At 55.4% G+C, this 26200-nt stretch overlaps 2 protein-coding genes across 2 annotated transcripts in view; both read left to right on the top strand.

Moving 5' to 3' along the window:
- The window catches only part of SCARA5 (scavenger receptor class A member 5), a 46676-nt gene extending 32453 nt beyond the window's left edge, over positions 1–14223 (top strand). Inside the window, 3 exon segments of the mRNA XM_030037771.2 lie at positions 6736–6783; positions 11763–11957; positions 13961–14223. Coding sequence (XP_029893631.1) covers positions 6736–6783; positions 11763–11957; positions 13961–14097 — 380 coding nt within the window. The 3' untranslated portion in view covers positions 14098–14223.
- A 653-nt stretch (positions 14224–14876) lies between these two features.
- PBK (PDZ binding kinase) lies at positions 14877–25876 on the top strand. Its single transcript, XM_030037822.1, has 8 exons — positions 14877–14963; positions 16252–16321; positions 17395–17485; positions 18102–18244; positions 19996–20165; positions 21105–21234; positions 22892–23068; positions 25385–25876. The coding sequence occupies exons 2-8, from the start codon at positions 16273–16275 to the stop codon at positions 25588–25590; spliced, it is 966 nt and encodes a 321-aa protein (XP_029893682.1). The 5' UTR covers positions 14877–14963; positions 16252–16272; the 3' UTR covers positions 25591–25876.
- Positions 25877–26200: the final 324 nt, after the last annotated feature.

Genomic DNA, 26200 nt, shown 5'->3' with positions numbered 1-26200 from the left:
TTCTGTGCTGCAACCTAAAACAGGATGGATAATCTCAAACCATGATCTTTGCTGCCTCAGAATTCCTTGTGGGCAGGGGGAGGCAGGAGGAGCGCAGCCCAAGGAAGAGACATAACCCAGGGCAGAGCTGCCCTGGTCGCCGGTGGCCAAAGTGGTGTATTCCCCTCATCTCATGTTTGTGGGTGATGTTGACCTGTGACATGGCCACACTGGCCACCAGTACCTGGGGCCATGGCCACAGACCAACGTCCAGGTCTGGAAAATGCCCGGAACCTCCAGGCTGCGGGTGTTGCTGTCATTTCTTCCAGAGGTCCCATGCATTATCTGTCTTGCAAGCTCTTGCTTTCATGCAACAAGCTCCTTGGGTTAATTGCACGTGTGAAAGCTGAAGGAACATGGTTTAGTGGGCATGGTTGGTGGTTGGACTCGATGATCGTGAAGGTCTTTTCCAACCTAAATGATTCTATGATTCTATGAAAACGTCCTCTTTAAGTGTCCTCTCTGCTCTATCTGCAAAGTTGGCATCGAGCTGGCGAGCTGGCCAGAGTTCGCGTCCAATTTTCCTGTATGTCCTCCAAAGTGCTGGTCATTGCTAGGGGCAGGGGTTGGGGTGAGAACCCCACATTGTGTCTGGTGACCCATCCTTCACATGCGGTAGCCACAGCGGTGGACATCTCCTTTATCTTGCATGCCACCAGAAAGCTCCTTGTAGTCTAGGGGCAGGAGCACATCTGCCATCCCTTCTCCTCTTTGTGGTGTCTTTAGGAGAAGGACTTTTCCTAGGGACACGCCATCTGCCTCCCAGTGCCAGTGCCTCCTGGTGCAGCCCCAGGGAGCTTTAGATCCAGGTAGAAAGGAGATGCGGGAGATGAGATGCTGCCAGTGGCCTCCTGTAGCAAGGGAGCAGCATGAAGCTCCCAGAGCTCCAGCCCAAGGCGAGAAGGTTTCCTGCAGGATTAGCACCTGTCTGGTCCTCTTTCCCTCGAGCCCTTGCTGCTGTGATCACCTGCCCTACCGACACGATGGCTCTGTTCATCCCACCGCTTTCCCAGTCACCCCAGTTCGGGCACAAGCTGACCTCCTGAGGACCGTTAGCTGCTGGAGATGGCTCTCCAAGCCACGTGGCTGGTTAGACAATATTTATGCAGTGCTGTGTAGTCTCGAAGAGCACTGCTGGGTGTTATTTCCATCACCCCATCCCATCTAACTGGACGCCCAGGGTTTCTGGTATGATGTGGCTGGGACAAGTCTCCATCCTCCCACCAAGGCAGAGGCTGCCAGTGGGGCACAGAGCCCTACGTGGTGCAAGAATAAAGAAATCAGCATTTCATGCTTGTTTTCCAGTGCTCTCTCTTGGGTTTTTTGGAGGTAACTCTGGCCTGCAGGATTGCAATAACCTGTTGTGGGGGTGCAGGACTTCATCTGAGCTGCGGGGTGAAAACGCCTGGTCTGATGCTGCAGAGGGTCAGACGAATCCCTGGATATGTCCCTGGCACAAGCCTTGCAAAGGCGTGAGCGCTGCAGGGACGGGTGCTAACGCAAGGGAGACATCGGCGCCGAGATGTTCCTGGCAGCACATCAAACGCCGAGGTCCGCCAACCAAAACCACAACGCGCTTCGGGACCGCCGTTTCCTTTCCTTCCCCGGAGCAGAGGAAAGTGGGCTTTTCTCACTGGCCGGTGCCAAGCACTCATTAGACAAGCAAATTATCCCGAGGAGCCTGGGCCAGTTGAATTGGGCTTCAGCAGAGGACCAAGCCCTGATGCCAGATTTGTTCTGCAAAGCTCATCCCCGGGGGACGGGTCCCTTCTGGAGGAAGGAGGTTGATGGGCTCCTGCAACACATTTCCACCCTGCTGTGCTGGGTCAGTGCTGAGATGTGTTAACAGACCCCGTGGTGGGCACCACAGCTGCAGCAAGGAGCTCTCTGGAGACACAACACAGAGGATGAAGCCTTTCTCCAGTGCCTACCAGCCCAGGAGGTGGTGAAGACCACCCCCAGCACAGCCCCTGCCTTCAGGGGAGAGCCGTGGCCACGCCACAGTAGTAGAGCATCAACCCCCACAAGCTTGGTGACCCTTCCCCAAAGCCAGTCTGCGTCTCAAGCCCCCTTGCCTTGGGAGATGAAGCACTTCTGCTCTTGGTTTTGGGAGGCGATGGGTCAGACGGCATGCCAAAGGGTCGGCGGATCTTTGCCATGCGGTACATTGCTTCTGGCTATCATCCTTTCACTGGCGTAGAGTAATCCCTGTATCTGAGGAGACCTCTTGGCTTGAAGAAGGTTAAGCTGTCTCCAAGGCTCCACCAGCTGTGTCCTTGATGCACCCCCTTCATTGTGCATTTCTTGGAGGCGTCCTTGGTTTGGGGTGAGGATGACTCCACGGCAGCAAAGCCATCAGGTGTTCCCCCCAGGGGCATGAACCACCCCCAGGTCCCACCAGAGCCCATCACCAGCACAGGGGTCCCTGCCTCCACCTCCCCTTGCTGGCCCATGTGGATGGAGGTCACCTCCAGGGCTTGGCTGTGTCCCCTACGAAGGGAGCCCCAAACTACAGCCCCTGTTTCCCACCTCCCAGAGGTCAGGGGTGCTCAGATAAGGGGGTTCCATCCAACCCCTTCTCCAATAAATAACAAACCACGCTGGCAGCAAGCACTGAATTTCTACAGTTTATAGGATTCTCTGAAATTTATAGGAAACAGACACCGAGCCAGGCAATGGTCCAAGCCCAAGCTTTAAGTAAAGGCCTGTTTTCCTGCAGCACTAGTCTTACACATCTATAATGACTTTCTTCTGAGCACAGGAGAGCTATCAGTTCCCTGGGAAATGCAGCCTGTCGTGGGGCGGGGGGCATCTGGGGTGGGTGAGCCTCCTCACAAAAATCCTGAGTCAAACCGTCTCGCAGAGATGGTCTGACCTGGTCAAGGGCTGGTTTCTCCTCTCCACAGCAGAGTCACGAGTATTTTCCCTTGTTGGTATTTTCCTATCCTTGATGCATTTTCCCTCAAAATTACCCCAGTGGAGTATTATTTTCCTCAGTTCCAAATGGGGAAAATTATTCTGGAAAGTCAGTGTACATCAGTCTTCTTCACTCTTCCGTGGAGAACATCGTGCAGGGAACACGTTCAGGAGGAAACAGCAGTAACTGAGCCAAGGTAGGGATCGCTAATTTATAGATAAATTTGGGGCAATAAGAGAAGACCCCTTCCTAAACACCACGTGCAGGCAAGGAGGAGGTTTTTGGCATGCTGCTGAAGGCAGAACATGTTTCTGCCTGTGAAGATGGGGCTTTGGCAGCTTCTCCCGGGGCTTGCTCTGAGACTGTGGTGGTCCACCTCACCCTGCAGACCCAGGAGCTCTGTCCACCCTCCTCCAGTGATGTCCTCTCCCATGAGCTTTGCAGGTTTTGTGCCCTGCCTCTCTCAGCAGCGCTGATTTTTGGAGCAGAGGTGATGCCCAGGAGCAGGATGTCGGTGGGGACTGAGCTCCTGCCATGGGAAGAGCTGGGGGTCACTCATCGTGGCGCCTGTGCCAAAATTGTGTGCACAGTCCAGAAAAGAACACTGAGCTGCACTGATTCACCCACAGCGGGAAACGGCCGAGCGAGACCTTGGCGCTTGTTGGGTGAAGGCACTGGGCAGGACCTCCTGGGAGGACCAGCAGTGATGCCAGCAAGGGGGTCTCCTGGACTCGTGGGCTCTGCCCCAGCCCCGAGGCTGTCTCCTTTCCAGCTCACAAGGGCTTTGTCCCCAGCTAGGGATACTCTCCAGCCCTGACACCTCGGGGAGCTGGGCTTCACCCCAGGGTGAAGTCAGCAAGCTGTGCCACTGAAGGGGCTGTCCTCTCTGCTCACCAGAGAGCTTCTGTGGAGAAAAGAGAGGTGGGAAGAAGGGAAAAAGAGAAAAGAAGGAGAAAAGCCTTCCAGGAGAGCAAGGAAATGAAGGGGCTTGGAGGACTGCACAGGAAAAGCCAAGGTGGATGGGGAAGGATAAGCAGAGGGGATGGGATGTGTTTTAAAGCACCCGTGCAAGCCTGTTGACATCATCTGTAAAGCGCTTCTTTCTTTTAAAGGGCCTTTCCTCTGCCAGGTGTATATGAAGCTAAAAAAAAACCCAACAAAAAACCAACCCAGTTTCAGCCTAATGCAGTAGCACAGGTCAGGGTTGGGGAGGAGAAGCACACCTAGAATGGCGTGCTTTTGGTCAGACCCACTAACCCATCCCAAAGCAGCATTGACTTCGATGATGGGCTTTTCCCCAGCTGCGTTTGGGACGGGTCCAGCCACAGAGCCCATTGCACCAGTTCCTCCTGCCCCATCTGTAACCTGTTCTCGCTCCTCAAGAGCCCCCAGACCCATTGTTAACAGCTCAGCATCTTTAAGCTGAACCCATCTGCTGCTTTTTTGGAGACCCGGGTGCACTGTGCTGGCTAATGACACCCGCATTGGGGCTTCCAGGCGAGCAGCATCTGGCCCTGAAGATGTGCTGCTGGGCATCTCGCTCTGCCTGTGCCAGGAGACCCTGGTCTCCCCTGTGGCATTCCCAGCTGCTGGAGAGGTCTCACCACCGGCTCCACTGCTTTCTGCCAGCCATGCCTCTTCATAGAATCACAGACACAGAATGGTTTGGGTGGGAAGGGACCTTTAAAAGCCATCCAGTCCAACCCCCCTGCCATGAGCAGGGACATCTTCAACCAGATCAGGTTGCTCAGAGCCTTGTCCAACCTGACCTTGGATGGTTCCAGGGATGGGGCAGCGACCACCTCTCTGGGCAACCTGTTCCTCTTGCAGCAGTGCAGTACAGTTTCAATTTGTGCTGAATTTTTTTGCCTTGTTTTTTTCCTTAAGGGTTTCTAACCATTTCTGGTGGTTGAGGTCTCCCGCCATCAGAGTATTTCCTTACCCTGCAGCATCTCTGAAGTCCCCGACTTGTCCCAGTTGCTGTCGCCTCCCTGAGAGCAGCAACGATACAGCAGTTATTTAGTCTAGGAGTTTCAGCTCACAGTGTTTCTGCCCAGCACGGCTGACATATTCCTGTCCCTCAAGCTCCACCTTTCCACCTTCACCTCTCTCCATCATCCCTATAGGATGCCCTATACGATGCAGCCCAGACCCTGCAGGGAAAGCACTTCTGCTCTGGAAGAGCCGGATTTTTGGGGACAAACACATAAGAACCATAACTGTTGCTTTCCAGCCCCCTTTTCTCGGGGCTGGGGAAGGATGGTGGTGGAGAGCACGGGCCACTCCAGCGTCCCAGTACTATCACGTGCTGGCAAGCAGCATCTCTGGCCTCTCTCCTGCTGCTCGGGGGGCTGTTGTCATCTGGTTCCCATCAGCGGGGCAGGCTGCAGGCAGCTTTCCTCCATCTGACACAGCTGCGGCTGCCCAGGGGAGCAATCTCGCCTTCCCAGAGCCTCCAAGTTAAAGGGCAAGAATTTCCTGCACGCGGGTTTTTTTTTTTTTTATTATTATTTTATTTTATAAGAAATTTCTGAGTGTGTGTGTCTGTGTTGTTTGTTGTTCTTACACGGAGACAAAAGAGGAGGATATGTCGAAGCAAGGCCGTGCCGCAGGGCTGGGGCTCACCCGGAGCATTGCTGGCCGGAGCAGCCTGGAGCCTTCTCCAGCCCCTTCCCTCTGCAGCCTTGGGTCAAAGCCAGGACCAGCAAAGCCAAGCCCACGGTCCCACTCAGGACAGTGTTTTCTGTGGTGCACACCAAGGGAAAACACGGCTGCTGCCTGCCAGGAGCAAAGCCGGAGTTTGGGCAGGGGTTAAGGGAGGTGGTGGGATGCAGGCAGAGGCAGCCCATGCCCGCCAGCTGCGGAGAAAGCCAAGCCATGACACAGATAATTATTCAGCCCATTATTTTTATATGGAAATAGGCGTGGTTTTGAAGGCAGCCTGTTTACCCAGCTGGTCTGAACCCTCCAGCATCGTTGCTTCTCAATGGATATGGGGTTTGGGTTCAGCAAATCTGCTCTTGAGGAGGTACCAGCTGGGTGCAGGAAGCGTCGATGCTCCGTCGAGGCTGTGGGAAACCACGTCCCTGTCCCTGACCCCGGCAAAATGCAGCATTTTGAGTCCCAAATAGGGGTTTTCAGACCCAAATTCAGGGTTTGCTTTCCTTTATTCCTGCTCTACTACTGCCCTGCAGGAAGGGCTTGGCTGTTCGGGGTGGGGGGGGTAGCAGAGGGGGTGGGATGGTTGGAGGGACCACCAACCCTCCGTCCTCCATCTGCTACAGGACATGCACCCCAGGAGGATTTTTGGGGGGTTCCCCATGCTCCCATCCTTACCCTGCACCCAGATTGGGGGGGTATTGCACAGCTCCAACCCCACCACCGAGGGGAGACCCAGGGCTGGGCCCCCCCCCCAGATGCAGAGGGAAAGAGCCACTTTGGGCATGAAATACAAACACACATAGCCCGGGGAGCGGCTGGCCCCACGTGGGATAAATCCTGCACGAAGCTGTGTTTTCCCAGGGCCAGGTTGGTTTTGCCTTTAAAAAGGAGGATCCCGGGAGAAGGTGGTGGAGTGAGAAAGTGGGTCCCATTGCCTTTCAGCACATCTGCGGGGTCAGGAGAGGGGCCAACAAATCATTTGCTGCTTCGTGCCTCAGTTTCCCCAAACTGATAAAGCCCTCCAAGAGCTACAGACACACAGCATTACCTAAGAGCAGGATATCCAGTAAAAATCTGATTTTAGCTAGATTTATGCCCCGTGCTTTTTCTTTTCCCAGGTGACCGAGGCCCGAAGGGAGAGAAGGGGGACCGAGGCGGCAGCACAGGTAAGCGCTCGCTCGCAGTTGTCTCCCCGGTGCTCCGGGCATGGTTTTGGTGGTGTTTGGAGGGGGTAGGAGCCTATGGGGGAAATAAATGCCTGCTGCAAAGTGGGCATGAAAGCAGTGGTCACTGCTGCGATGAGGCTGCTAAGCCCCGTGCTTGGGTTTCCCTGCCTGGGCAAGGAGGAGCCGGCAGGGATGTGGGAGAGATGTCAGCAGTGTGCAAGGACCGAGGATGTTCGAGGAAAGTGGTCGTGATGTTAAGGCAGAGCCAAGCAGGGGAAGCATCTTGCTCTGCAGCCCCAGGAACCCTTGGCATGCCAAGACCCCGGCCAGGCTCTTGGGGTTGGACTAAGGATGCCCGAAGCTGGCTGGGAGTTTTTGCTCCCCACTTTTTCCCAGGGAACAAACAGGATCAAGCTCAGGGCTGAGCTCGCCCACCCCTGCCGGCGTTTTGCTGGCAAACAGCATCATCACCAACCTGGGGCCAGCCCGGAGCTGGCAGTGAGAGGAATGAGGGGCTGGAAGGATACATCTCTTCCACCCATCGCCCCATGGCAGGAGTGGCCCAAGGAAGCATTTTTCCAGGGCTTAAAGATGGAAATGCCCATTTGGATGGAGGCACCTGGGCTACACTGTGCTGCTGACCACGGCCGTGCCCAGCTTTAGGGTTTCCTCTGGGGCCAAGACTAACACGTGCCCACCGATCCCCAGCATTGGCCTCCTGGGCTGGCAAGCCAAGAAATGCCAGGGAATGAGCCTGGGGCTGGATCCTGCCCACCCTCTGCTGCGCTATGGCTATGCCATGCAAGGAGCTTGTCCCTGAGATCCCTGGAGATGCCGATGGTTTCCTCCAAGCTTTGGATATCCCTCCTGCCTGCCCAGGGACATTCCTCCTTGGGGACATCCCTCCTGCCTCAGGTGCCCATGGAGGGGCTCCAGGTCCCTGCCACCAGCCACCACGACACCCCAACGGTGCCAAGCAAGAGCAGGGACGTGGCAGGGTTAGATGGGGAGCAGCAGCAGAGGCAGCTGGGGAGGAGGGGGCACCACGGTGGGATGTACCAGCACCCCAGCAAGGACCGAGGACCCCAGCCCCCTCCAGCCACTGCTTGGTGGGCAAGCACAGCTGGTTCCCATCCGCAAAGTACAAATGATGGGGTATATCACTATTTAATTTCCCGGGATAGACGTAACCCACATCTGCCCCCTGGAAACTTGACGTTTGCATCCATGTTCCCAAACCAAAGGGACCGGAGCGGAGCAGGGGCAGCGGGAGAGGGTGGTGGGGAGCCCAGGGAACTAGGGGCAGATGGTCTCTATTACGAAGGGGGAGATGATATCTCAGCCCATCTGCAAAGAATCAGGCCCTTGTTTTCTCGGCCACCAGGAGTTATTTCCCCTCTTCAGCTTTTCCTTTCTTGTTTTGCTGTTTTTGGGGGATGGGCGGCGGGGAGGTCGAGGGGTTTGGAAGTAATTGCTGCAGCAAAACAAATGCACACGCACAGGATGATGCTTTCAGGGTTTATTGGAAAGGGAAGGGGCCAGGGAGCTGCTCCGAGACCGACAGGGCTGGGCCGCTTTGCAGGCATAGGGTTGCTGCAGGCAGAGAGCACGGCTGGGATGCTCCTCTGGAGCTGCAGACCAGGAGGGCCCGTTCCTGGACAATTTTCTGGAGCACAACCCGCTTCGGTCCCGGTGCATCTCCCCACGGCTCCGCCAGCTCGCCGGGGCCAGGACCCGAGCACAGCCCCGACTCCAGCTGCAGCTTTTGCAGAGTCCCCAGGGCTCGTGGGCACGGAAACAGCCCCGGGCTGGGCTGGGCTGTGGGGCCGTTATGGGCAGCTGGCACTGGTTTGGGAGGAGACTTCTGGGTTTTATTATCTTTTATTAGCCCTCTAAGCAATGCTTGTTAGAGGCTAAGTGGAAGGGTTGTGGCCAGGACTCATGTGGCTGAGCTCTGTGGCTTTATTAGCAGCCCTCACCCTGCTGATTAATGGGAACGTCCTGGTCGTGCCTGGATCTGTGCCCTGATTGCACATCTCTTCCCCTCCTCGGGGAAGCAGTCTTCGTCTTCCAGCACTCACAGGCTCTGATGAGCATCCAGCGAAGGGCTGGGGTGAGGACAGACTCATAGGAGGGAGGAATGAGGACTTTGGGATGAGCAACTGGTTTGGGTTGGAGCTATGGAGCTGGTCCTGGACAGGATGAGCAATGAGCTGATGTTGGATATAGGGAGCTGGTCCTGGATCGTCAGTCACCTGCCTGTTCTCCAGGCACCAGGGAACGTGGGCAGCTTTGGAGGCAGAGCTGGATGGTTTCACGGAGGGGATTATGCCTGGTGGGGGCCTCCATGCCCCATTTAGCTGTTGCTTTCCCGTAGCCATCCCAGCCCTGAGGTGGCAGCACCCAGGGAAGGATCCCCGGCCTCAGGATGCTCCAGGGTGCAAAAGGGACAATGGTCCCAAGGCCACGGTGTTCCCTGGTGCTGGGAGAGCAAGCAGGCAAGGGGACACCCCGGGTGCCGCGGTGCCGGTGGTTGGGGTCACCAAATATGTGGAGCCGGGAAGGTGACACTGCGTGGCTCGCCACCTCAACCTGAGTGGAGGAGGAGAAGTGCTGGACCCTGGGTTTCCCTGGCCACATCCCACCCTCCGCTTGCTCGCCTGGAGCGGGGAGGCTGGGCTGGCTCCCTAGCAGAGGACACCAGTGCTGGACCCGGCACAAGCTTGGCTTGGTAGGAACAGCTCTCCGGGCAGCGTCCGCAGCTCCAGCGCACGTGTTCGACTCGGAAGAGTCGCTTCATCCAGCCCTCAGATGACACCATCCCTGGGGTGAGCCAAGGCAGCTGCCGCAGCGAAGATGCTCAATGGCTGGGAGGAGACATCCCACCCCAGAGGGCAGGGACTGGTCGAAGATGACGGCCGGCAGCATCCCAAACGAGCCCCTCTGCTGAGATGGGATGCCACCCCTCCGGGTCCACGGCAGGGCTGTGAATAAATCAGTGGGATGGTTCGGGGACAGCAGGAGACGTTTCCTGGCTCCTCGGTGAACCTGATGCTCTGCCCAGATCCAGGAAAACATGCTCGGGGTTTCCAGACCCCTTCTTGAGCCTGACCCTGTGCGGGTCCTGGAAGTGGGATATCGGCTGGTGCCGAGGCCAAGCAAAGACTGTGCTTTCTGGAGGTCACTGGAAGAGGTGGCCCTGTTCCCACTGGGAGCGAGCCAGGGAAAACCCAGAGCCTGAAACACGAAAAAAACAAACTTTTGTGCAGGTCCCGGCCAGCCAGCAGTGCCAAAACCCGTTGCATCTCTGTGCAGCAGGTCCCAAATGCTGCTCTGGTCTCTAAACGTCCCATTAACCCTTCACCTCCCAGCCCCAAGAGCTTGGGTCAGGTTGGGACACTGCTTCGCCAACCTTGTGGTCACCAGCTTGGTTAGCCAAGGTGCCTGAAGATACCTCAGCCAAGCACGGCTGCCCATGACATCCCACCACCGCGGAGTTAAAGCAGATGTTCGACCAATGTCAGATTTTACCCAGCGCTCGGCAGCTCCCTCTGCACCAGTCACCTCTTCGTGAGGTGGAGACCTTTTGGGTTCATCGCTTGAGAAGCTGCCGTGGTCCACGTACCGGCAAAAATCACAGAAAAGAAGTTTTTGTTCCCTTTTACATTGCTGGGACTTTGGTGGCGGCTGTGGTTCTGGTGGTTTTGGTGGCATGGAAGCGGGGTTCAGCCCCCCAACCTCCTCTCCACCAGGGACCAGCATGGGATGTAGAGGATGAGCTGGATGGAGTGTTGATGGTCATCCAGGAGATCTTGGTCTGCCTCGAAATGCTTCACACAGCAATCCAAAGCCCATTTATCTTCGCATTTGAGAAGTAATATCCTTAAACATTTCTAATGGGAACGTGTGTTTTGATAGGGAAAAAAACCCCAAACCCAAATGCTGGCTTTGAGAAAAATGTCTTTAAATAAAAATCTCCGAGCAGCTGCAATACAACCTTGTTTGGGGGAGCCCAGCTCCACCCTCGGCTGCCGTCCCAGCCCGCGGTGAGTCACGGAGCGAGCCCAGCTGCCTGACAGCGATTTTCTCCGTTTGACCCCTTTCTCATCCCAAATAACGGGATCTGTGGCATGTTCCTTTTTCTGGGTTTCCTTGGCTGGGGGTGGAGGGAGAACCGTTGTGGTTTGGTTTTGGTACTGAGCTCCTTGGTCATTCCCCTGTCAGATAAACCGCCAGCAGGGCTTGCTTCTCCCTGGCTGAAGGATGAAGGGCAACCATGCTTGTCTCCCCTAGCAGGAGGGTGGTGATGGAGGGAGGAAGGTTGAGCAGCCGCAGAAAGGCAACTGGGAGCAGAGGGAGCAATGCCACAGTGGGGAAGAGGACAAGCCATGTCCCCCCACCCCAGTTTGGCATTTCGGACCGGCGTGAGCCTCCCCTCACTGTCCCCTCAAGCATGAAGTCTGGGTCCACCTGGGCAGCCTAGACTTGGTCCAGGCTCCTGTCTTGAGGCTGGAAGAGCCTCCCAATCACCTGAGATTCCCTTTCTAGTCCCTTTTGGAAACTATTTGTGCCCCGGTTTTGCTGGCATCTTCCTTCTCCCGCGTGGTTGTTCAGATCTCTCTTCTCATTGCAAGCCTGAGCCGTCTCCATTTGGTCTCACCTTGATGGCTTCAGGACCGATCCTTGCTCAGTGCCTGCCCTCTGTGCACCACTTTCAGTCTGCAAACAGGTTTCCCATCTTGGCATGGCCATTGCAAGGCTCAGCCTCCTCCAACAAAACCCTGGGTCTGATGGGACCCCTCCAGCACCATACCCAACGCTGGTGGGATCTCTCCAGGTCTCCTGGAGGTGCATCACCCAGTGCTTTCTGCAGCCACAGGCACCCCGGGGAGGGCGCAGGAGATGGTCCAAGGCAGGCAAGGGGCAGCACTTGGAGGTGCCACCACGTCCCCTCTGACCTCCCTCTCTCTTCCCGGCAGCAGCCGCCGAGGAGGGGATGATTCGGCTGGTGAATGGCTCCGGTTCCCACGAGGGACGGGTGGAGGTCTTCTACGACCGGCGCTGGGGCACGGTGTGCGACGACGGCTGGGACAAGAAGGATGGAGACGTGGTGTGCCGGATGCTGGGCTTCCGAGGCGCCGAGGAGGTGTACCGCATGGCCCGGTTCGGCCAAGGTAAGATCCCTCCACCTCTACCCCCACCTCGCCCAGCATCCATATCTAAGGCTAGCCCATAAATAAACCAGAGACCCCCCAGAAATGAGCCTGGAGGCATCCAGCATGTCCCCCACGAGCAAGACATGGGCTGTGATGGCCCGAGAAGCTTCGGTCTGGCCCAACACCAGTTTATTTAGCACAGCCAGCCCCGGGTGTCTGCAAATATTTTGGCGTTGGCTTGCAGGACCGCGTGCAAGCACATCACTGGCGCCGGCCCAGGCGGTTCCTTCCTCTGCTCCGGCTCCCTCGGCGCGCACGCCCTGCCGCACGCTGACTCAGCACCAGAGAACCATCCCCAGGCTTGTTGTTTTTGAACGAACGCTTTGGGTTTTTCAGCCGGACGTGACTTTTGAGATCTATTTTCTCTTTAGAATAACAAAAGGGAAAAAAAAAAAAAGAAAAGCTTTTAAAAACATAGGGGAAATGTCAGGAACACTTTGGCGGGTGGAGGGGTGGCCTTTGGCCCCAAACCTTTGGGTTGGGGTGTTTCTGCCCAGGCCAGCTCCCCTTCCACGTAGGCTTTTTAACTCCTTGAGTTGCCTTCTCTCCAACTGCTCGGGGCTGCCAAGGAGACGATGGATCCCACAGGCAGGTAGCCACCATGGCCATCATCTAGCCGTGACCATGCCAGTTGACCACACCTGCTCTGTGAGTGCAGCTGGACCCCTCCAAGGTTTGGTGTCCTTCACACCAGCCTTGGGAGACCTCAGAGCTTGTTTCACCACCACTGCCCTGGCTACCCACACCCAGGTTTCTTCCCCCTGTCTCCCACCCTCGCCTCCCACCACCCGCCTAAGCTGCTACTTGGGATTCTGGCACGTGCATCATCCAGAGCCTGTGTTGGGGCATGGGCTTGACTTGAGCTGTCCCAACTGGGAAGAGCTGCTGCTCCTCCTCCTGTGGCCCCCTCGGCACGGCAATGAAAGCACCCAAATCCCCCCAGCCAGCAACTTGTGGATGCTCAGCAGATGCAGAGGTGCAGCCCTAAGGGTCCTGCCATACCATGGTGCCACCTCCGGACATCCTCGATGGGGCAGGAGGACCCCATCCATTCCCCATGGAGTGTGGTACAGCCAGTGCCTTGCCACGGCCATGACCCGCTGCGTGCTGGTGGCTGGTGTCTCTCCTGGGGGTGTTTCCTCCAGGACAGGGATTGTGCATCTCCAGGAGCTGACCCAGGTGAGAGGCTGGGATGCAAAGTGTAAAATTACAGGAGTCAGTATTTGTTCTTGCACGTGAGGTGTCCCAGCCAAATTGGGGCACCCAAATGTGGTTTTAAATGGGGTTCTTCTCCCCTTCAAGCATTCAGGTACAACCCAATTGGACTAATCCCTAACATCCATATTACTAATTACTAATCATAGGAAAACTTTGGAAAGCAACTCTATTTTTGCAGCATTTTTGCTGCTTGTCTATTGATCCAGACATCCCTAGAGCCAGTCTTGCTCGAGTTCCTGATCTATGATGCCAGATGATGCTGGGAGGGTCTCAAAGCCGTATCAGGGGGGCTATCAGATGCTGCCGTTATCTTGGTTGTCCAGGGGCATCCTTCATCTCTGTGGACGGCTTGAAGCTTCCAAGAAGCAAAATCCTTACTTCTAGCACTTTGTTTTACTTAAGCATGAAAAATGCAAAAATCTCCAGTAAAACTCCACTACCTCTTTACATTACAGTGTATAATGTGAATTAATATATAATTTAACCAAATTAATACACGTTACTATAAAGAAGGATCGATATAATAGTTCGGGGAGGGAATTTTCATAACGGATGAAGCCTTTTGCTCAAGAATGGCTTGAATTCTGCATTATCCTGGTGATGCAGCGATGCACCTGCCCTTGGTCGGAAGGGATCCACCGAGGTGCCGATGCCGGTGCCGGTGCCGGTGCCGGTGCCGGTGCCGGTGCCCACGCCGATGCCGGTGCCCACCGATGCCGCTCACCGGGTCCCTGTTTTTGCAGGCACGGGGAGGATCTGGATGGACGACGTCTCCTGCAAGGGGACAGAGGAGAGCCTTCTGCGCTGCAGCTTCTCCAGCTGGGGCAAGACCAACTGCGGCCACGCCGAGGACGCCGGCGTCAAGTGCCTGACGCCGTGATGGGGGGGATGACACCCCCGGTCTGGCTGGGGGGGTCCCGGGGGGCTCGGCCCGCCCTGCGAATCTCACTTGTGCTTCCCAAAATGGTTTTATTATTAGAGAAATAAATGCCTTTTTATTATTCTCTACTGTGGTGGCACAGCCATGCTTGGAAGGGGGGGGGACTGTTCAAAGAGGGGTGGGGATTCGTGGCGGTCCGGGGGGATGCATGGGGGGGTTGTAAATACAGAGCCTGGGTCTGGCTCAGCCCTGGTTCAAGAAGCCCCTGAGTGCTGGGTGGGGGTACAGAGCACCCTGGGGTGCCTGAGCATCCCCCCCCCAGCCCACCCACAGAGTCACCCCCCCCCAAGGGCTTGGGACCCCCCCGAAACATCCCTTCAAGGGCTTGGGGACCCCACAGAGACCCCCCAAGGGCTTGGGGACCCCATGGAGACCCGCCAAGGGCTGAACCCCAGGGTCACACCCCCCCCCCCCCATGGCCTGGGGGGCCAACAGAGACTCCCCCCCCCCCCAAAAGGGGTTGGCAATGCCATGGAGACCCCACCAAGGGCCTGGGGACCCCACAGAGACCCTCCCCCACGGGTTGAGGACCCCACAGAGACCCCCTCAAGGGCTCGGGGACCCCCAACAGCCCCCCCCCAAAGCACTCGGGACACCTTTGTGGCCTCCCCCCCCCCCCGCCCCGGCTTGGGAGACCCACCCCAAGCCCCTCCCAGCCCCCCGCAGGCCCCGCCCCCGCCGAGATTTGACCCCGCCCACCCACCCCTCCGCGTTCCGCCGTGCTTTGTCCGCTCGCGGCCGCCGTACCGGGGAGGGGGGAGGAAGGGGCGGGGTTCCCGCGCGAAGGATTCAAACGGCGGCGGCAGGTAACGGACCGGCCCCCCCCCGACCCCTGAGGAGGGACCCAGGAGGCCTCTGCACCCCCCCTCACCCCCGGAGATGGGACCCCAGCAGTCCCCTTCTGTCTCCCCCCAACCTGGGACACCTCCCCCCTTCACCCCCAGCAGTCCTCTCCTGTCTCCCCCCAACTTGGGACCCCCCCCTTCACCCCCAGCAGTCCTCTCCTGTCTCCCCCCCAACCTGGGACACCCCCTCACCCCCAGCAGTCCTCTCCTGTCTTCCCCCAACCTGGGACACCCCCCCCTTCACCCCCAGCAGTCCCCTCCTGTCTCCCCCCAACTTGGGACCCCCCCCCTTCACCCCCAGCAGTCCCCTCCTGTCTCCCCCCAACTTGGGACCCCCCCCTTCACCCCCAGCAGTCCTCTCCTGTCTTCCCCCAACCTGGGACACCCCCCCCTTCACCCCCAGCAGTCCTCTCCTGTCTCCCCCCAACCTGGGACCCCCCCCTCACCCCCAGCAGTCTTCTCCTGTCTCCCCCCAACTTGGGACCCCCCCCTTCACCCCCAGCAGTCCTCTCCTGTCTCCCCCCAACCTGGGACCCCCCCTCACCCCCAGCAGTCCTCTCCTGTCTTCCCCCAACCTGGGACACCCCCCCCCCTTCATCCCCAGCAGTCCTCTCCTGTCTGCCCCCCCCCCAAACTTGAGCTCCCCCTCCCCCTTCACCCCAGAGGTGGGACTCTCAGTCCCACCCCCACCGTGGTGCTGGCTGTGCTGAGGTTGGGGGTAGGGGGGGCCTGTCCTGATGGGGGCAGCCTGAGGACGCTCCCCCCCCCCCCCCCACCAGCTCCTTCCCTTTGTGCCACATGCCTTGCCAGTTCCCTTAGGGCACTGGTCCCAGACTCTTGCCCAACTTCAGAGCCCCCTCCCACCCCCAGACCCGTTACGGGGTTCATTCCCCCTCTGCGAGCCGCCCCGGGGGGGGGGTCAGCCCCGCCGGGGACACAGCGGTGACAAGCTGCGGGGTGACACGGGGGAAGGAGGGAGCCCACGGAGCTGGGCGTGCTGGAAAGGACATCCCCGCTTCAGCTGTCAAACCCGCTTGCTGAGCAGAGCCGGGAGAAGCCAAATTAGCAGTTGGGAACTCCCAAAGGGTGTAATTTATGTAATTTTATGTCCTTTGATGTGCTGTCGTGGTACCTATAATGCCGCTGCGTGGATTAGGGCTTGAGCCCCGCACAGTTCGTCCTCCTGAGTGGTTTCCTCCAGCGTTTTTTTGGGGTGGAGGTGTCATAATGTCTCTCCTCTCTGCTGTAGGGATCAGGACAGTTTGCAGCGATGGAAGCCTTCAAGTCTCAAAACAGCCTGGCCCACAGGGAGAAATCTGGTGAGTCGCTTTTGGGCGTGAGCCCTAAATCTTGCCAGAGGGGCTGGCGGGGAAACAGAACGCTTTGGGGGCTCTGTGCTTTGCCACGGGGGTGGGGGGCAATGGGTGTTAAACCGGCCTGTTGGGGTGGGTGTCGTGGTTTAACCCCGGTGGGCAGCTCAGCACCACTCAGCTGCTCGCTGGCTCCTCTCCCCGCCCCGGCAGGATGGGGGAGAGAATCGGAAGGGTAAAAGAAAACTCGGGAGTTGAGATAAAACCAGTTTAATCGGTAAAGCAAAAGCTGCGTGCACAAGCAAAGCAAACTCAGGAGTTCATTCACTGCTGCCCATTGGCAGGCGGGTGTGTTTGGCCATCCCCATCCTGCGTCACAGTGACTTGGGAAGACAATCGCCATCGTTCCAAACGTCTCCCCTTTCCTCCTCCTTCTCCCCAGCTTTATTGCTGAGCATGATGTCATATGGTCTGGGATGTCCCTGTTGTCATTTGGGGTCAGCTGTCCCATCCGAGTCCCCTCCCAAGTCCTTGCACACCCCCAGCCAACTTGCTGGCAGAGCAGCGTGAGAAGCAGAAAAGGCCTTGATGCTGTGCAGGCACTGCTCAGCAATAACTAAACCATCCCTGTGTTATCGATGCCATTTTCATCACAAATGCAAAACCCAGCCCCATACAAGATGCTGTGGAGAAAATTAATTCTATCCCAGCCAAACCCAGTATGGTTGCTGAGGCCAGAGAGTAGATAAGAACCAAAAAGCTGCGTCTAAGATCAGGCTTGAGTATAAAACACTGCACAGCGCTTTACAGAGAGCTGTCCTGGGTGAGAAACCTAACGAGGGTGGTAGCGACAGTTCGGTGGTACTGGAGTTCGAATTTGGTAAGATACTGGGGGAAAGGGGGTTTGGAAAGGAGCTTTTCTAGAAATCCAAACTCCTTCCGCACATAGCACAGCGCATACGGTAGAATCATAAGTGTGATTTGTAATTAGAGCATCAGCGCTCCTAGTGAGAAGCCGCTGCTTGCTGTTTGATCTGCAGTATGGAGTCATTTGCGAGGCTGGGCTTCTCTTTTCTTTTTAGATGGGGGGGCAGTTTCTGTCACCATCCCAGCCTCTCCCTTCATGCAGAAGCTTGGATACGGCACTGGGGTCAACGTCTACTTGATGAAAAGGTACGTGTGAGAGCGCAGGCATGAGGTGCTGCTCGGGAACAGGGCTTGGCATCTTTTTTCCTCTAGAATAATATAGGGGATGGAAAGTGCTGCCATCACCGACCTTCTGATGCTGCCTGCACCCCTTCAAATGGGCACGGAGTCGAGGAAGGGGTGTGGGATTTCCAGCTGTCTTGTGTGTGCTGGAGGTATTGGTGCTGGGAAGGAGCCCATCGTTCTGGGATGAGCCCATCGTACTGGGATAATCCCATCAGCCTTTCTCTGGCCTGGAATTCAGGCGTTTGGGGTCTGTTCCTGGCTCTGCTGTAGCCTGCTGGGCAAGCTGCTTTCCTCCCCGAGCCTCAGCTCCTCCACCTGAAAATGAAAATCTGTACAAATCTCCTTTTCTAAAATGCTTGAAAATTCAATGGAGGAGCACTGTATATGGGCAAAGCATTACTATGCACCTCTGCGGTGTGCGTGCTAGCAAACTTTAGTTTATTTTAGCATTGTTCTTTATTCCACAAAATAAAGGCAGGCGATCTCCAGAATAGCTCCTCAGTGACCTGTGTGAGCTTTAAGCATGGTGCTGCTTATGAACGGAGCGGTTCTGAGATGTGTGGGTTTTCCCATGCAGATCTCCCAGAGGTTTGTCTCACTCCCCTTGGGCTGTGAAGAAAATTAATTCCAAATGCAACAGGAGCCAGCAGAGCATCTATCAGCAGAGACTGAACGAAGAAGCCAAGATCTTGAAAAACCTCCAGCACCCCAACATCGTGGGTAAGTTTCCAGCACAGCCTGTGTTGCTTCAATTGCAAACCAAGCTGTCGGAGCTGACTCTGGAGCCAGCTGATGGGACACGAGGCTGCTGCAGGGTTTCTCTGCCCTCCCCGGCTCTGGGCTCCTCTCGCACCGAGGGCTGTGGCTTACAGACCTCCCCAGCTGGCTCTGGAAGTCTGGAGCCCCGGGGTGTGGTGGCTGGGAGGATGCACAGGGGAAGGATCACTGTGTGCTTGCCCCGTCCTTATGCTTCGAAGATGGGTTGCTGGGCTGCCTGTGCCTTTGGTTGGGCCCACTGTGGACCTTATTAAATCAACTTAGTCTTGCCCTGTGTGATGGGGACTTGGAAGTGCTCCTGGGCTGCCGGGGCAGCACGGTTGGTGGCAGAAGACGGCCCTTGGTGCTTCGTTGCCTGTTGAGATCGGCGTTGGTCACTGAGAGGTGGTTATCTGGGTAAGTTACCCCACAGAAACAGTTACGGTGGGACTCACAAGCCGCTGGTGTGCTGGGGCGGCCCCGGGAGCTGAGAGGTGCCTTGCTGCTGGCTTTGTGCTGCAGGGCAGCTCTGGCATGAGGAGAGCTGCGAGTTGGTTCTGGAGAAACCACTGTCCGCCCCAGGGCTGTGCCGGCACCACAGCTTTAGCTTATGGCCTCAGGGAAGGGAGAGACCACCGTAAAGTTGCAGAGGACAGGCTATCTGTTAGTGATATTTGGGATGGCTTCTGTGTGTGGAATAAGGCTCTGGGTCTCACCCTGATGACACACCTTTGTGAGTGAAAATTGAGGCTCTGTGAGGCTCTTGGCTCTCGGCTCTCAATGGTAGGACTGTTTTGAGAAGCTGCTTTAGTCTGTGTTTAATTTCTGATCTTATCTTGTCTAAAATCTCTCCTGCCAGTCAGAACAGCAGCTTTGTCTGACTTTATCCTCTTATTTGTGCTTTAAACTATCTCATTGTGGTCCCTTGTGTTAGAAATCCTGCATGCAAGGAATTTTGTTTGTATCCCTAAAATGGCATGTCTTGCTTCTGGCAGGAATTTAAGAGCAAAGATAGTCTTGACCTTTCACACTGCAAGCATTTCACTGCTTTTTTGTAAAAGGTGCTGTAAATCACATGTGGGATAAGACTTTTGTTATGCCATTATGCAAGACTTTGCCATTTATAACTCCACCTGAAGAATATTGTTTGCAGACAGGAGTAAGACATGGAGGAGGAAAGATTACCTGACAGTCTGTATGGGCGTCAGTCTTAACCTTGTGAAATGGCCCCTGTGAGATGAGGGCTTGGCTTTCCCAAACATCCCCGCCCCTGCCTTTTGTCTTGCTTCTGTGGCCCCTTATCTTTGCAACTGGGAATGTCTGTCCTGCAGATCTGTTGCCGCTCTCCTCCCTCCTTTCTCCTGGTTCTCTGTCCCACAAAGATTGGGGTAAACCTCCCTGCCCCTGGCACGGGGTGCAAAGCTAACCTGGGAAGCAACAAGCGGGGTGTCTGTGTGCCCTCCTGGAGGAGGGAGCCCCTTTACCTCGACAAGGTTTGTGGCTTGTGCCCGCACAGGTCTCCGCGGACATTCCTGTGGCTTCACCTCGCCATGTAAAGCCGCAAGCCAGGTCCCCCCAGCACGTGAATTTGTTTGGGGTTGGTCGGAGCTGCTGGGAAAGCACCTGGGTAGCAGCCCCAAATGCTCTGGCTCCATCGGGCCGGCAAGCACGCGGAAACTGCTTCGGCTCTCTAACAAATCAATCTTTGTTGGAAGGTTACCGCGCGTTTACTGAGGCCAACGATGGAAGCATGTGTCTGGCCATGGAGTATGGAGGAGAAAAATCTCTCAATGACTTAATTGAAGAAAGAAGTGCGGAACGGTTGGGCCCTTTCCCTGCTGCCACGATTTTCAAAGTTGCCTTGAGCATGGCGAGGGGGCTGAGGGTATGTTTAATATTAACCATAGCTGTTCTGTGTGGAATTGTATACACTGGTGACACTGGAAAAATAAACTAATTCGGTGTGTGAGGGCCATGCCAGCAGATGGAGAGCAGATGCTGTGATGCTTCGTATAAGGCCTTGGTGGGTGTTTTTTTTACCGGGGTGCTGTACGGACTCAGGTGAAAAACCAAGCCCTGAAGCTTGAGATTGAAGTAACATAAAAGGGGATGCAATGGAGTTTTTGTCACGAATGTCCTGCTGCCCTCCCCTGGGACTACCTGCTGTCCCTGCTCGCTAGCCGGCTGGCTGCTGGCTCCTGCATCCTTATTGCTGCACCAGGCAGCTGCAGGAAGCTGGTCTTGGCAGTGAAAATGGTTAGCTGATGCCCGTGGCTGCCAGCTGGTGCCGCTTGTGTACCTCCTCTCACCGAGCTGCAGCAGCCACTGCCGCACTGAGGTTGCTTTTAGGGAGAAAAGGGGGGAATGGAGACTCAGCGGTGCTCTGTCTAAACACGGCATGGCTTCTGAGCCTCCCCTTGGGCTATGCCAGTGGTCAGGGTAAAGCACAGGCTGACCCGGCCATGGCAGCAAGTCCTGTGCTATTGCTGCCAGGGAGATGCAGCTCTGAGCTCCCGGGATAACGCAGATGTGTGCTTGGCCATCAGCTAATACCCACGCTTCACACCCACTCTCAAGTACTTGTTGCTAGAGGCCCTTCTTGCAGTCTTTCACTAAAAGGCAACCATAAGCCTCCAAAACTAGGCTGGGTGGAACAACCTGCCCTGTTTTGTACATGTCACAGGTACCCATCCTCGAGGTTTTAAGGCTAAATTTGTTAAACATTAAGAAGTTGGTGCTTTGCTGTCCAAATCCGATGGCTCTTCCTGCCTCTCCATGGCTGTATCTGTGAGTAGGTGTTAACGAACTCCTCTCTACCTCTTAGTATCTTCACAATGATAAGAAGCTGCTCCACGGAGATATCAAGTCTTCAAACGTGGTCGTTAAAGGTGACTTTGAAGCCATCAAGATCTGTGATGTGGGAGTGTCCCTGCCCCTGGATGAGAACATGACTGGTAGGTCGGGCTGCTGGGAAGGGGACCTGAATGCATGGTGGCTGCCAGAGTTTGGCTGCGGGAGCAGAGTGAACACACTTACCCCTCTGTGTCCTCAGAGGGAAGGACTGGCTTGTGGTTTGCAGCATGTGCGGGTGAAGGGGATCTTCGGAAGGTCCAGCATTAATTCTCCAGACTTGTGACATCTGTTTCGTGCCCTTCCATGCTCACGCATTCACTCCCACGGGCAGGAATGCCATTGTACACGGGATGCTGGATCAGGCCCTGCTGGACCCCGTTGAGGAGATGCTCTTGCCAGAGAGTTAAGTAAATGAATCTTTCTCGTAGGGCTAGAAGGAAGCACGAGCCAACTGTGAGCATTATAAAGACTTCATGTAAATGAGAAGCAGATGTCTAATGGCGTCGTGGCTTGGCTGTGAACAGCAGGAATGTGTTTGGGTTAATTACAAGAATGCTTTTCTCCACTGCTTTACACAGCGCTTGGGCCTGCGACAGCCTCGTAATTTATAAAGCTGCTCTATTACATTTTTATTAGTAGCTGTTCCATTTTATAAGGAGCGAGAGAGCTGGAGGCAGCGCCCCAGCGTAATCTCCTGGAGAGGAGTGTGGTTAAAGTATCAGTTTCTGGGCTGGTTTAACAGGAAGAAGTCCTCTCCACCCAGCCCTGATTTTGGCTTTGCCTCCTCATGGTCTTGAGGAGACAACCGGCACCCACCGACAGCGAGGGTGCTGGGTCCCTGTCTGTGTGGTAGCCAAGGATTAAAGCACAACAACCCGTGAAGTGTCGAGGGATTTTGGCATTCGCTTCTTGTTACAGGCCGGGCTTTGAAGATCAGCCCTCCAAGAGAAAAGTTTCTTGAACAGCTGAGATTTGCTGACAGCTCGGGAATTTGCTAGGGAGAGCAGTGTGGAAATGTGGCACCCTCCTCTTGGGAGGGGGGCCTGTAATTGAGAGAGGGATATAAGGGATCAAGTCAGAGCTGGTTTTTCCTTCATCGGGCTGAGAGCTGATCATTTCAACTCTCCCAAGGCTAATTAAGATCAAGGAGGCATTAAATTGAACAAAGTGGTGAGAACTTGGTTTGGGCTGGAGTAAAGAAAACAGGAGGACTGCATGGCTGGCAGGAGGCACTGTGTGGTGGAGGCTGACAGAGACTCGTGAGGACCAGGGTCGGGTTGGCTTTGTCCCCTGGTGTTGTCTAGGCAAGGTGCCCTGTGACTGCTGTCACATCTGTCCTGCTTCCCCAGCAGGGGCCAAGCTAGGGAAGGGAGAAACCTGGGTAAAACACAGGTAATTTCTCACTTCTTCATTGTGGGGTGTCTTACAGCAGGATTAAGCTGCAGAGCACAGCTCTGGCCTTCTGTTCTTCTCTCCATGCTCTGCATGGCCTCGAACGCTCCACTGTGAAATCTCCTCACAGAGGTTTCTCCGCAGTCCCCAACGCGCATTGCCAGGCCTGTGGAGGAGAAGCACGAGCCCTAGTGGGTCTGGCACTGCTGCAGAGCAAGCCGCAGGTTACAGGGGCTTTGAGACTGCACAGATATGAACGAAAAATAGGTTCAGGCCCCTAAAAGATCCTGCTGTGTGGCGAGCTGTGACTGTGTCTTAGTGTCTGCAAGTCCCAGCAGACACCCAAGCTGTGGTGTTTCCTTCCAGTGAGTGACCCAGAGGTGTACTACATCGGCACTGAGCCCTGGAAGCCCAAGGAAGCCCTGCAGGATGACGGCGTGATCACCGACAAGGCCGACATCTTCCCTTTTGGGCTGACTCTCTGGGAAATGATGACCCTCTCCGTGCCCCACCTCAACCTGGACAACAACCCTGATGATGAAGGTTTGTTTCTATACCTTGCTGGTGAGCAACTTCTGTTCCTAGAAATGCTTTCCTCTCTTAGTAGGATTGGTATCTGCAGCATGTGTTAGTACCCCCAAAATGCTGGGTCTCCCAGAGATGCCATCCAAAGGGCTTGCAAGCATGTGTCTGTGCCTGCTGCGTCTCCCAGCCCTGCCTCTCTTCACGGGGAGTTCAGTGGGGAGTTTGCTGCAGCACCAAGGTGCTCAGCACTACCCCAAGGCTGCTCTGCAGCGGGTGGTTGCCGGCTTCCTTCAGTGTTTGTGCAGGGGCCTGGGCTGCTTTCAACTTCGTTTGGCTTAACTCCACCATAAGAAGTTGATAAATGATGGTAACTAATCGTTGCAAACCAGTGTTCTTTAAGTGCTGCAGCTGTTTGTCTAACAGCTGGATAGAGCTCTTTGAAATTCGGCTGCTCATCAGATGCCCGTCAGCGCAGTTCGGTAGGCTTGAAAGATGTCCCCAGGAGCCCTGCAGTGTGCTCGGCTGTCCTCCGGCTCCATCCCACGTCCTCTGCTGTCACGGCAGCATAGAAGCAATCTGTCAGGCTGTAGGTGTGTGGTGGATGCTGTTGAGATACCACCAAAATGATGCGGCCAGAAAAGCTTAAAATGACATTGTGCTTGAAATGGTGCACAAAAATATTTGAGGCAGCTGAGCCTTTTTGGAAAAGGGAAGCTAAAGGAAGTGTGCTGTGCCCAGGTTAAGGGTGCTCAGGGCTGTACCCAGGCTGCCAAACACCTGCTCATCTCTGACAAAGCACAGGGGAAGCAGGGATTTGTCACAGAATCACAGAATCATTTAGGTTGGAAAGGACCCTTAAGATCAAGTCCAACTGTTAACCTAGCACTGCCAAGTCCACCACTAAACCATGTCCCTAAGCACCATGTCTACACATCTTTTAAATATCCCCAGGGCTGGTGACTCCACCACTTCCCTGGGCAGCCTGTTCCAGTACTTGACAACCCTTTCAGTGAAGAAATTTTTCCTAATATCCAATCTAAACCTCCCCTGGCACAACTTGAGGCTGTTTCCTTTTGTTATCTGGGAGAAGAGACCGACCCCCACCTGGCTACAGCCTCCTTTCAGGTAGTTGTAGAGAGTGATAAGGTCTCCCCTCAGCCTCCTTTTCTCCAGGTTAACAACCCCAGTTCCTCAGCCGCTCCTCATAAGCTCTAGACCCTTCACCAGCTTTGTTGCCCTTCTCTGGACATGCTCCAGCACCTCGTCTTTCTTGCAGTGAGGGGCCCAAAACTGAACACAGTATTCAAGGTGCAGCCTCACAAGTGCTGAGTATGGGGGAACAATCACTTCCCTGCTCCTGCTGGCCACACTATTTCTGATACAAGCCAGATGCTCTTGGCCTTCTTGGCCACCCTGTCGTTCAGAGTTACACCGAGCAGCCAAGGCAGGGAGTGGATCGGATGGGCAGGGGCTGCTAACAGCTGCCTGCAGGCAGATCTGTGCCCTGGAGTGATACAAAGCTAAGAATCCTATGGGCTGTGCTGGGAAAACTCTTGCTCCAGCCTTTGCGCTGGCACGGACCTGCAGGCTGGCTTGTGTTTTCTGACTCGGTCTCTAGGCAGCCAGGGGATTTTTCCTCACTCCTGCTCTCAGTGTCTCCTGGCTGCAGAGCTTTTTCCCAGCCAGCTCTGCAGGGGTGACTCAGAGTTATTCTCCTGGGAGAAAGGGGGTAGATAGAGCTTCAAAATAAGTGATTTAAGTCGAAGTAATGATGTATCCTAGGTGGTAATTAAGGATAACAAAGGAATAGCGAAGCTGAGATGAAGGTCACAGCCCACCACACCCCTGCAAGGCAGGACTTGGGGGTACTGGTGGGTGAAAGCTGGACGTGACCTGGCAATGTGCGCTCGCAGCCCAGAAAGCCAACCGTGCCCTGGGCTGCATCCCAAGCAGCGTGGCCAGCAGGTCGAGGGAGGGGATTCTGCCCCTCTGCTCCCATCGGGTGAGAGCCCACCTGGAGTCCTGCATCCAGCTCTGGGGTCCTCAGCACAGGAGAGACATGGACCTGTTGGAGTGGGTCCAGAGGAGGGCCACAAAGATGATCTGAGGGTTGGAACACCTCTGCTATGAGGAAAGGGGCTCTGAGCAACCTGGTCTAGTTGAAGATGTTCCTGCTCATGGCAGGGAGACAACTAGACGAACTTGAAATGTCCCTTCCCACCCAAACCATCCTGTGATGCATGAGGGGCAAGCCAGGGAGCAAAGCCCCATGACCCAAGGGTGCAGCGTGGTTTCCAGCACCCTTCCCAACACCTTTGCCACTTTCTTGTGCAGATGAATCTTTTGATGAAGACTGCTTTGATGAGGAAGCATATTATGCAGCTCTGGGAACCCGCCCAGCCCTCAACATGGAGGAACTGGACTCATCCTACCAGCACATGATCGACCTCTTTTCTGTCTGCACCAGTGAGGACCCCAAGAAGCGTCCCTCAGCTGCGTGCATTGTGGAAGCACTGGAGGCAAGTCTGCCCCAAGAGTAAAAGCATCCAAGCTCCCATACCCATGCTGTGGGATCGAACTTAGAAGAGCAAGGCTGCTCCTGCAGCATTTAGCCTTCTAGTATGTGAAACCTGCTCTGTGTACTTAAAAACCAGAGCCTAAACTCATTAAACTCTAACCCCTGGTTTAAGGACATGCCTGAGGTGACTGGGGCTTGCTCTGCTTCTAGAGCAATCCCCTTGCATCTGCACTTGTTCCTAAATAAACTACATGCTCTGTGCAACAGTTTTGCTTTTAGTTGTCATGTTACAGCTGTTTAAAAACCTTTCCCTCTCTCTTTGTGTTGAATTAACAACAGTTTTGTGACTGAGATGAAAAAAAAAAAAGTATTTTTAACTTCTTAGTCTCAATGTGAAAGTGGTGGGTTTTTCCTCCTAAGGAGCATGTGTGTCTGCTAGGTATGTGCAAGCTTTGGTGAGGGCTCTCCTGTAAAGTACTTGTGTTCCTGAGGTGGTCAGGGCACAGTCCCAGCTAACAGAAGAACATTACTGAGGGAAAGCAGCTGCAAGCTCAAGGAAGAGGTTTCCTGACACAACAGCTTGTTACACAGAATCATACCATGGTAGAAAAGGGTCTAGGGTCAAGAAAGAA

Source organism: Aquila chrysaetos, chromosome 15, assembly GCF_900496995.4.
Source record: "Aquila chrysaetos chrysaetos chromosome 15, bAquChr1.4, whole genome shotgun sequence".
NCBI classification, from domain to species: domain Eukaryota; kingdom Metazoa; phylum Chordata; class Aves; order Accipitriformes; family Accipitridae; genus Aquila; species Aquila chrysaetos.
This window is presented reverse-complemented; position numbering and strand designations above follow the sequence as displayed.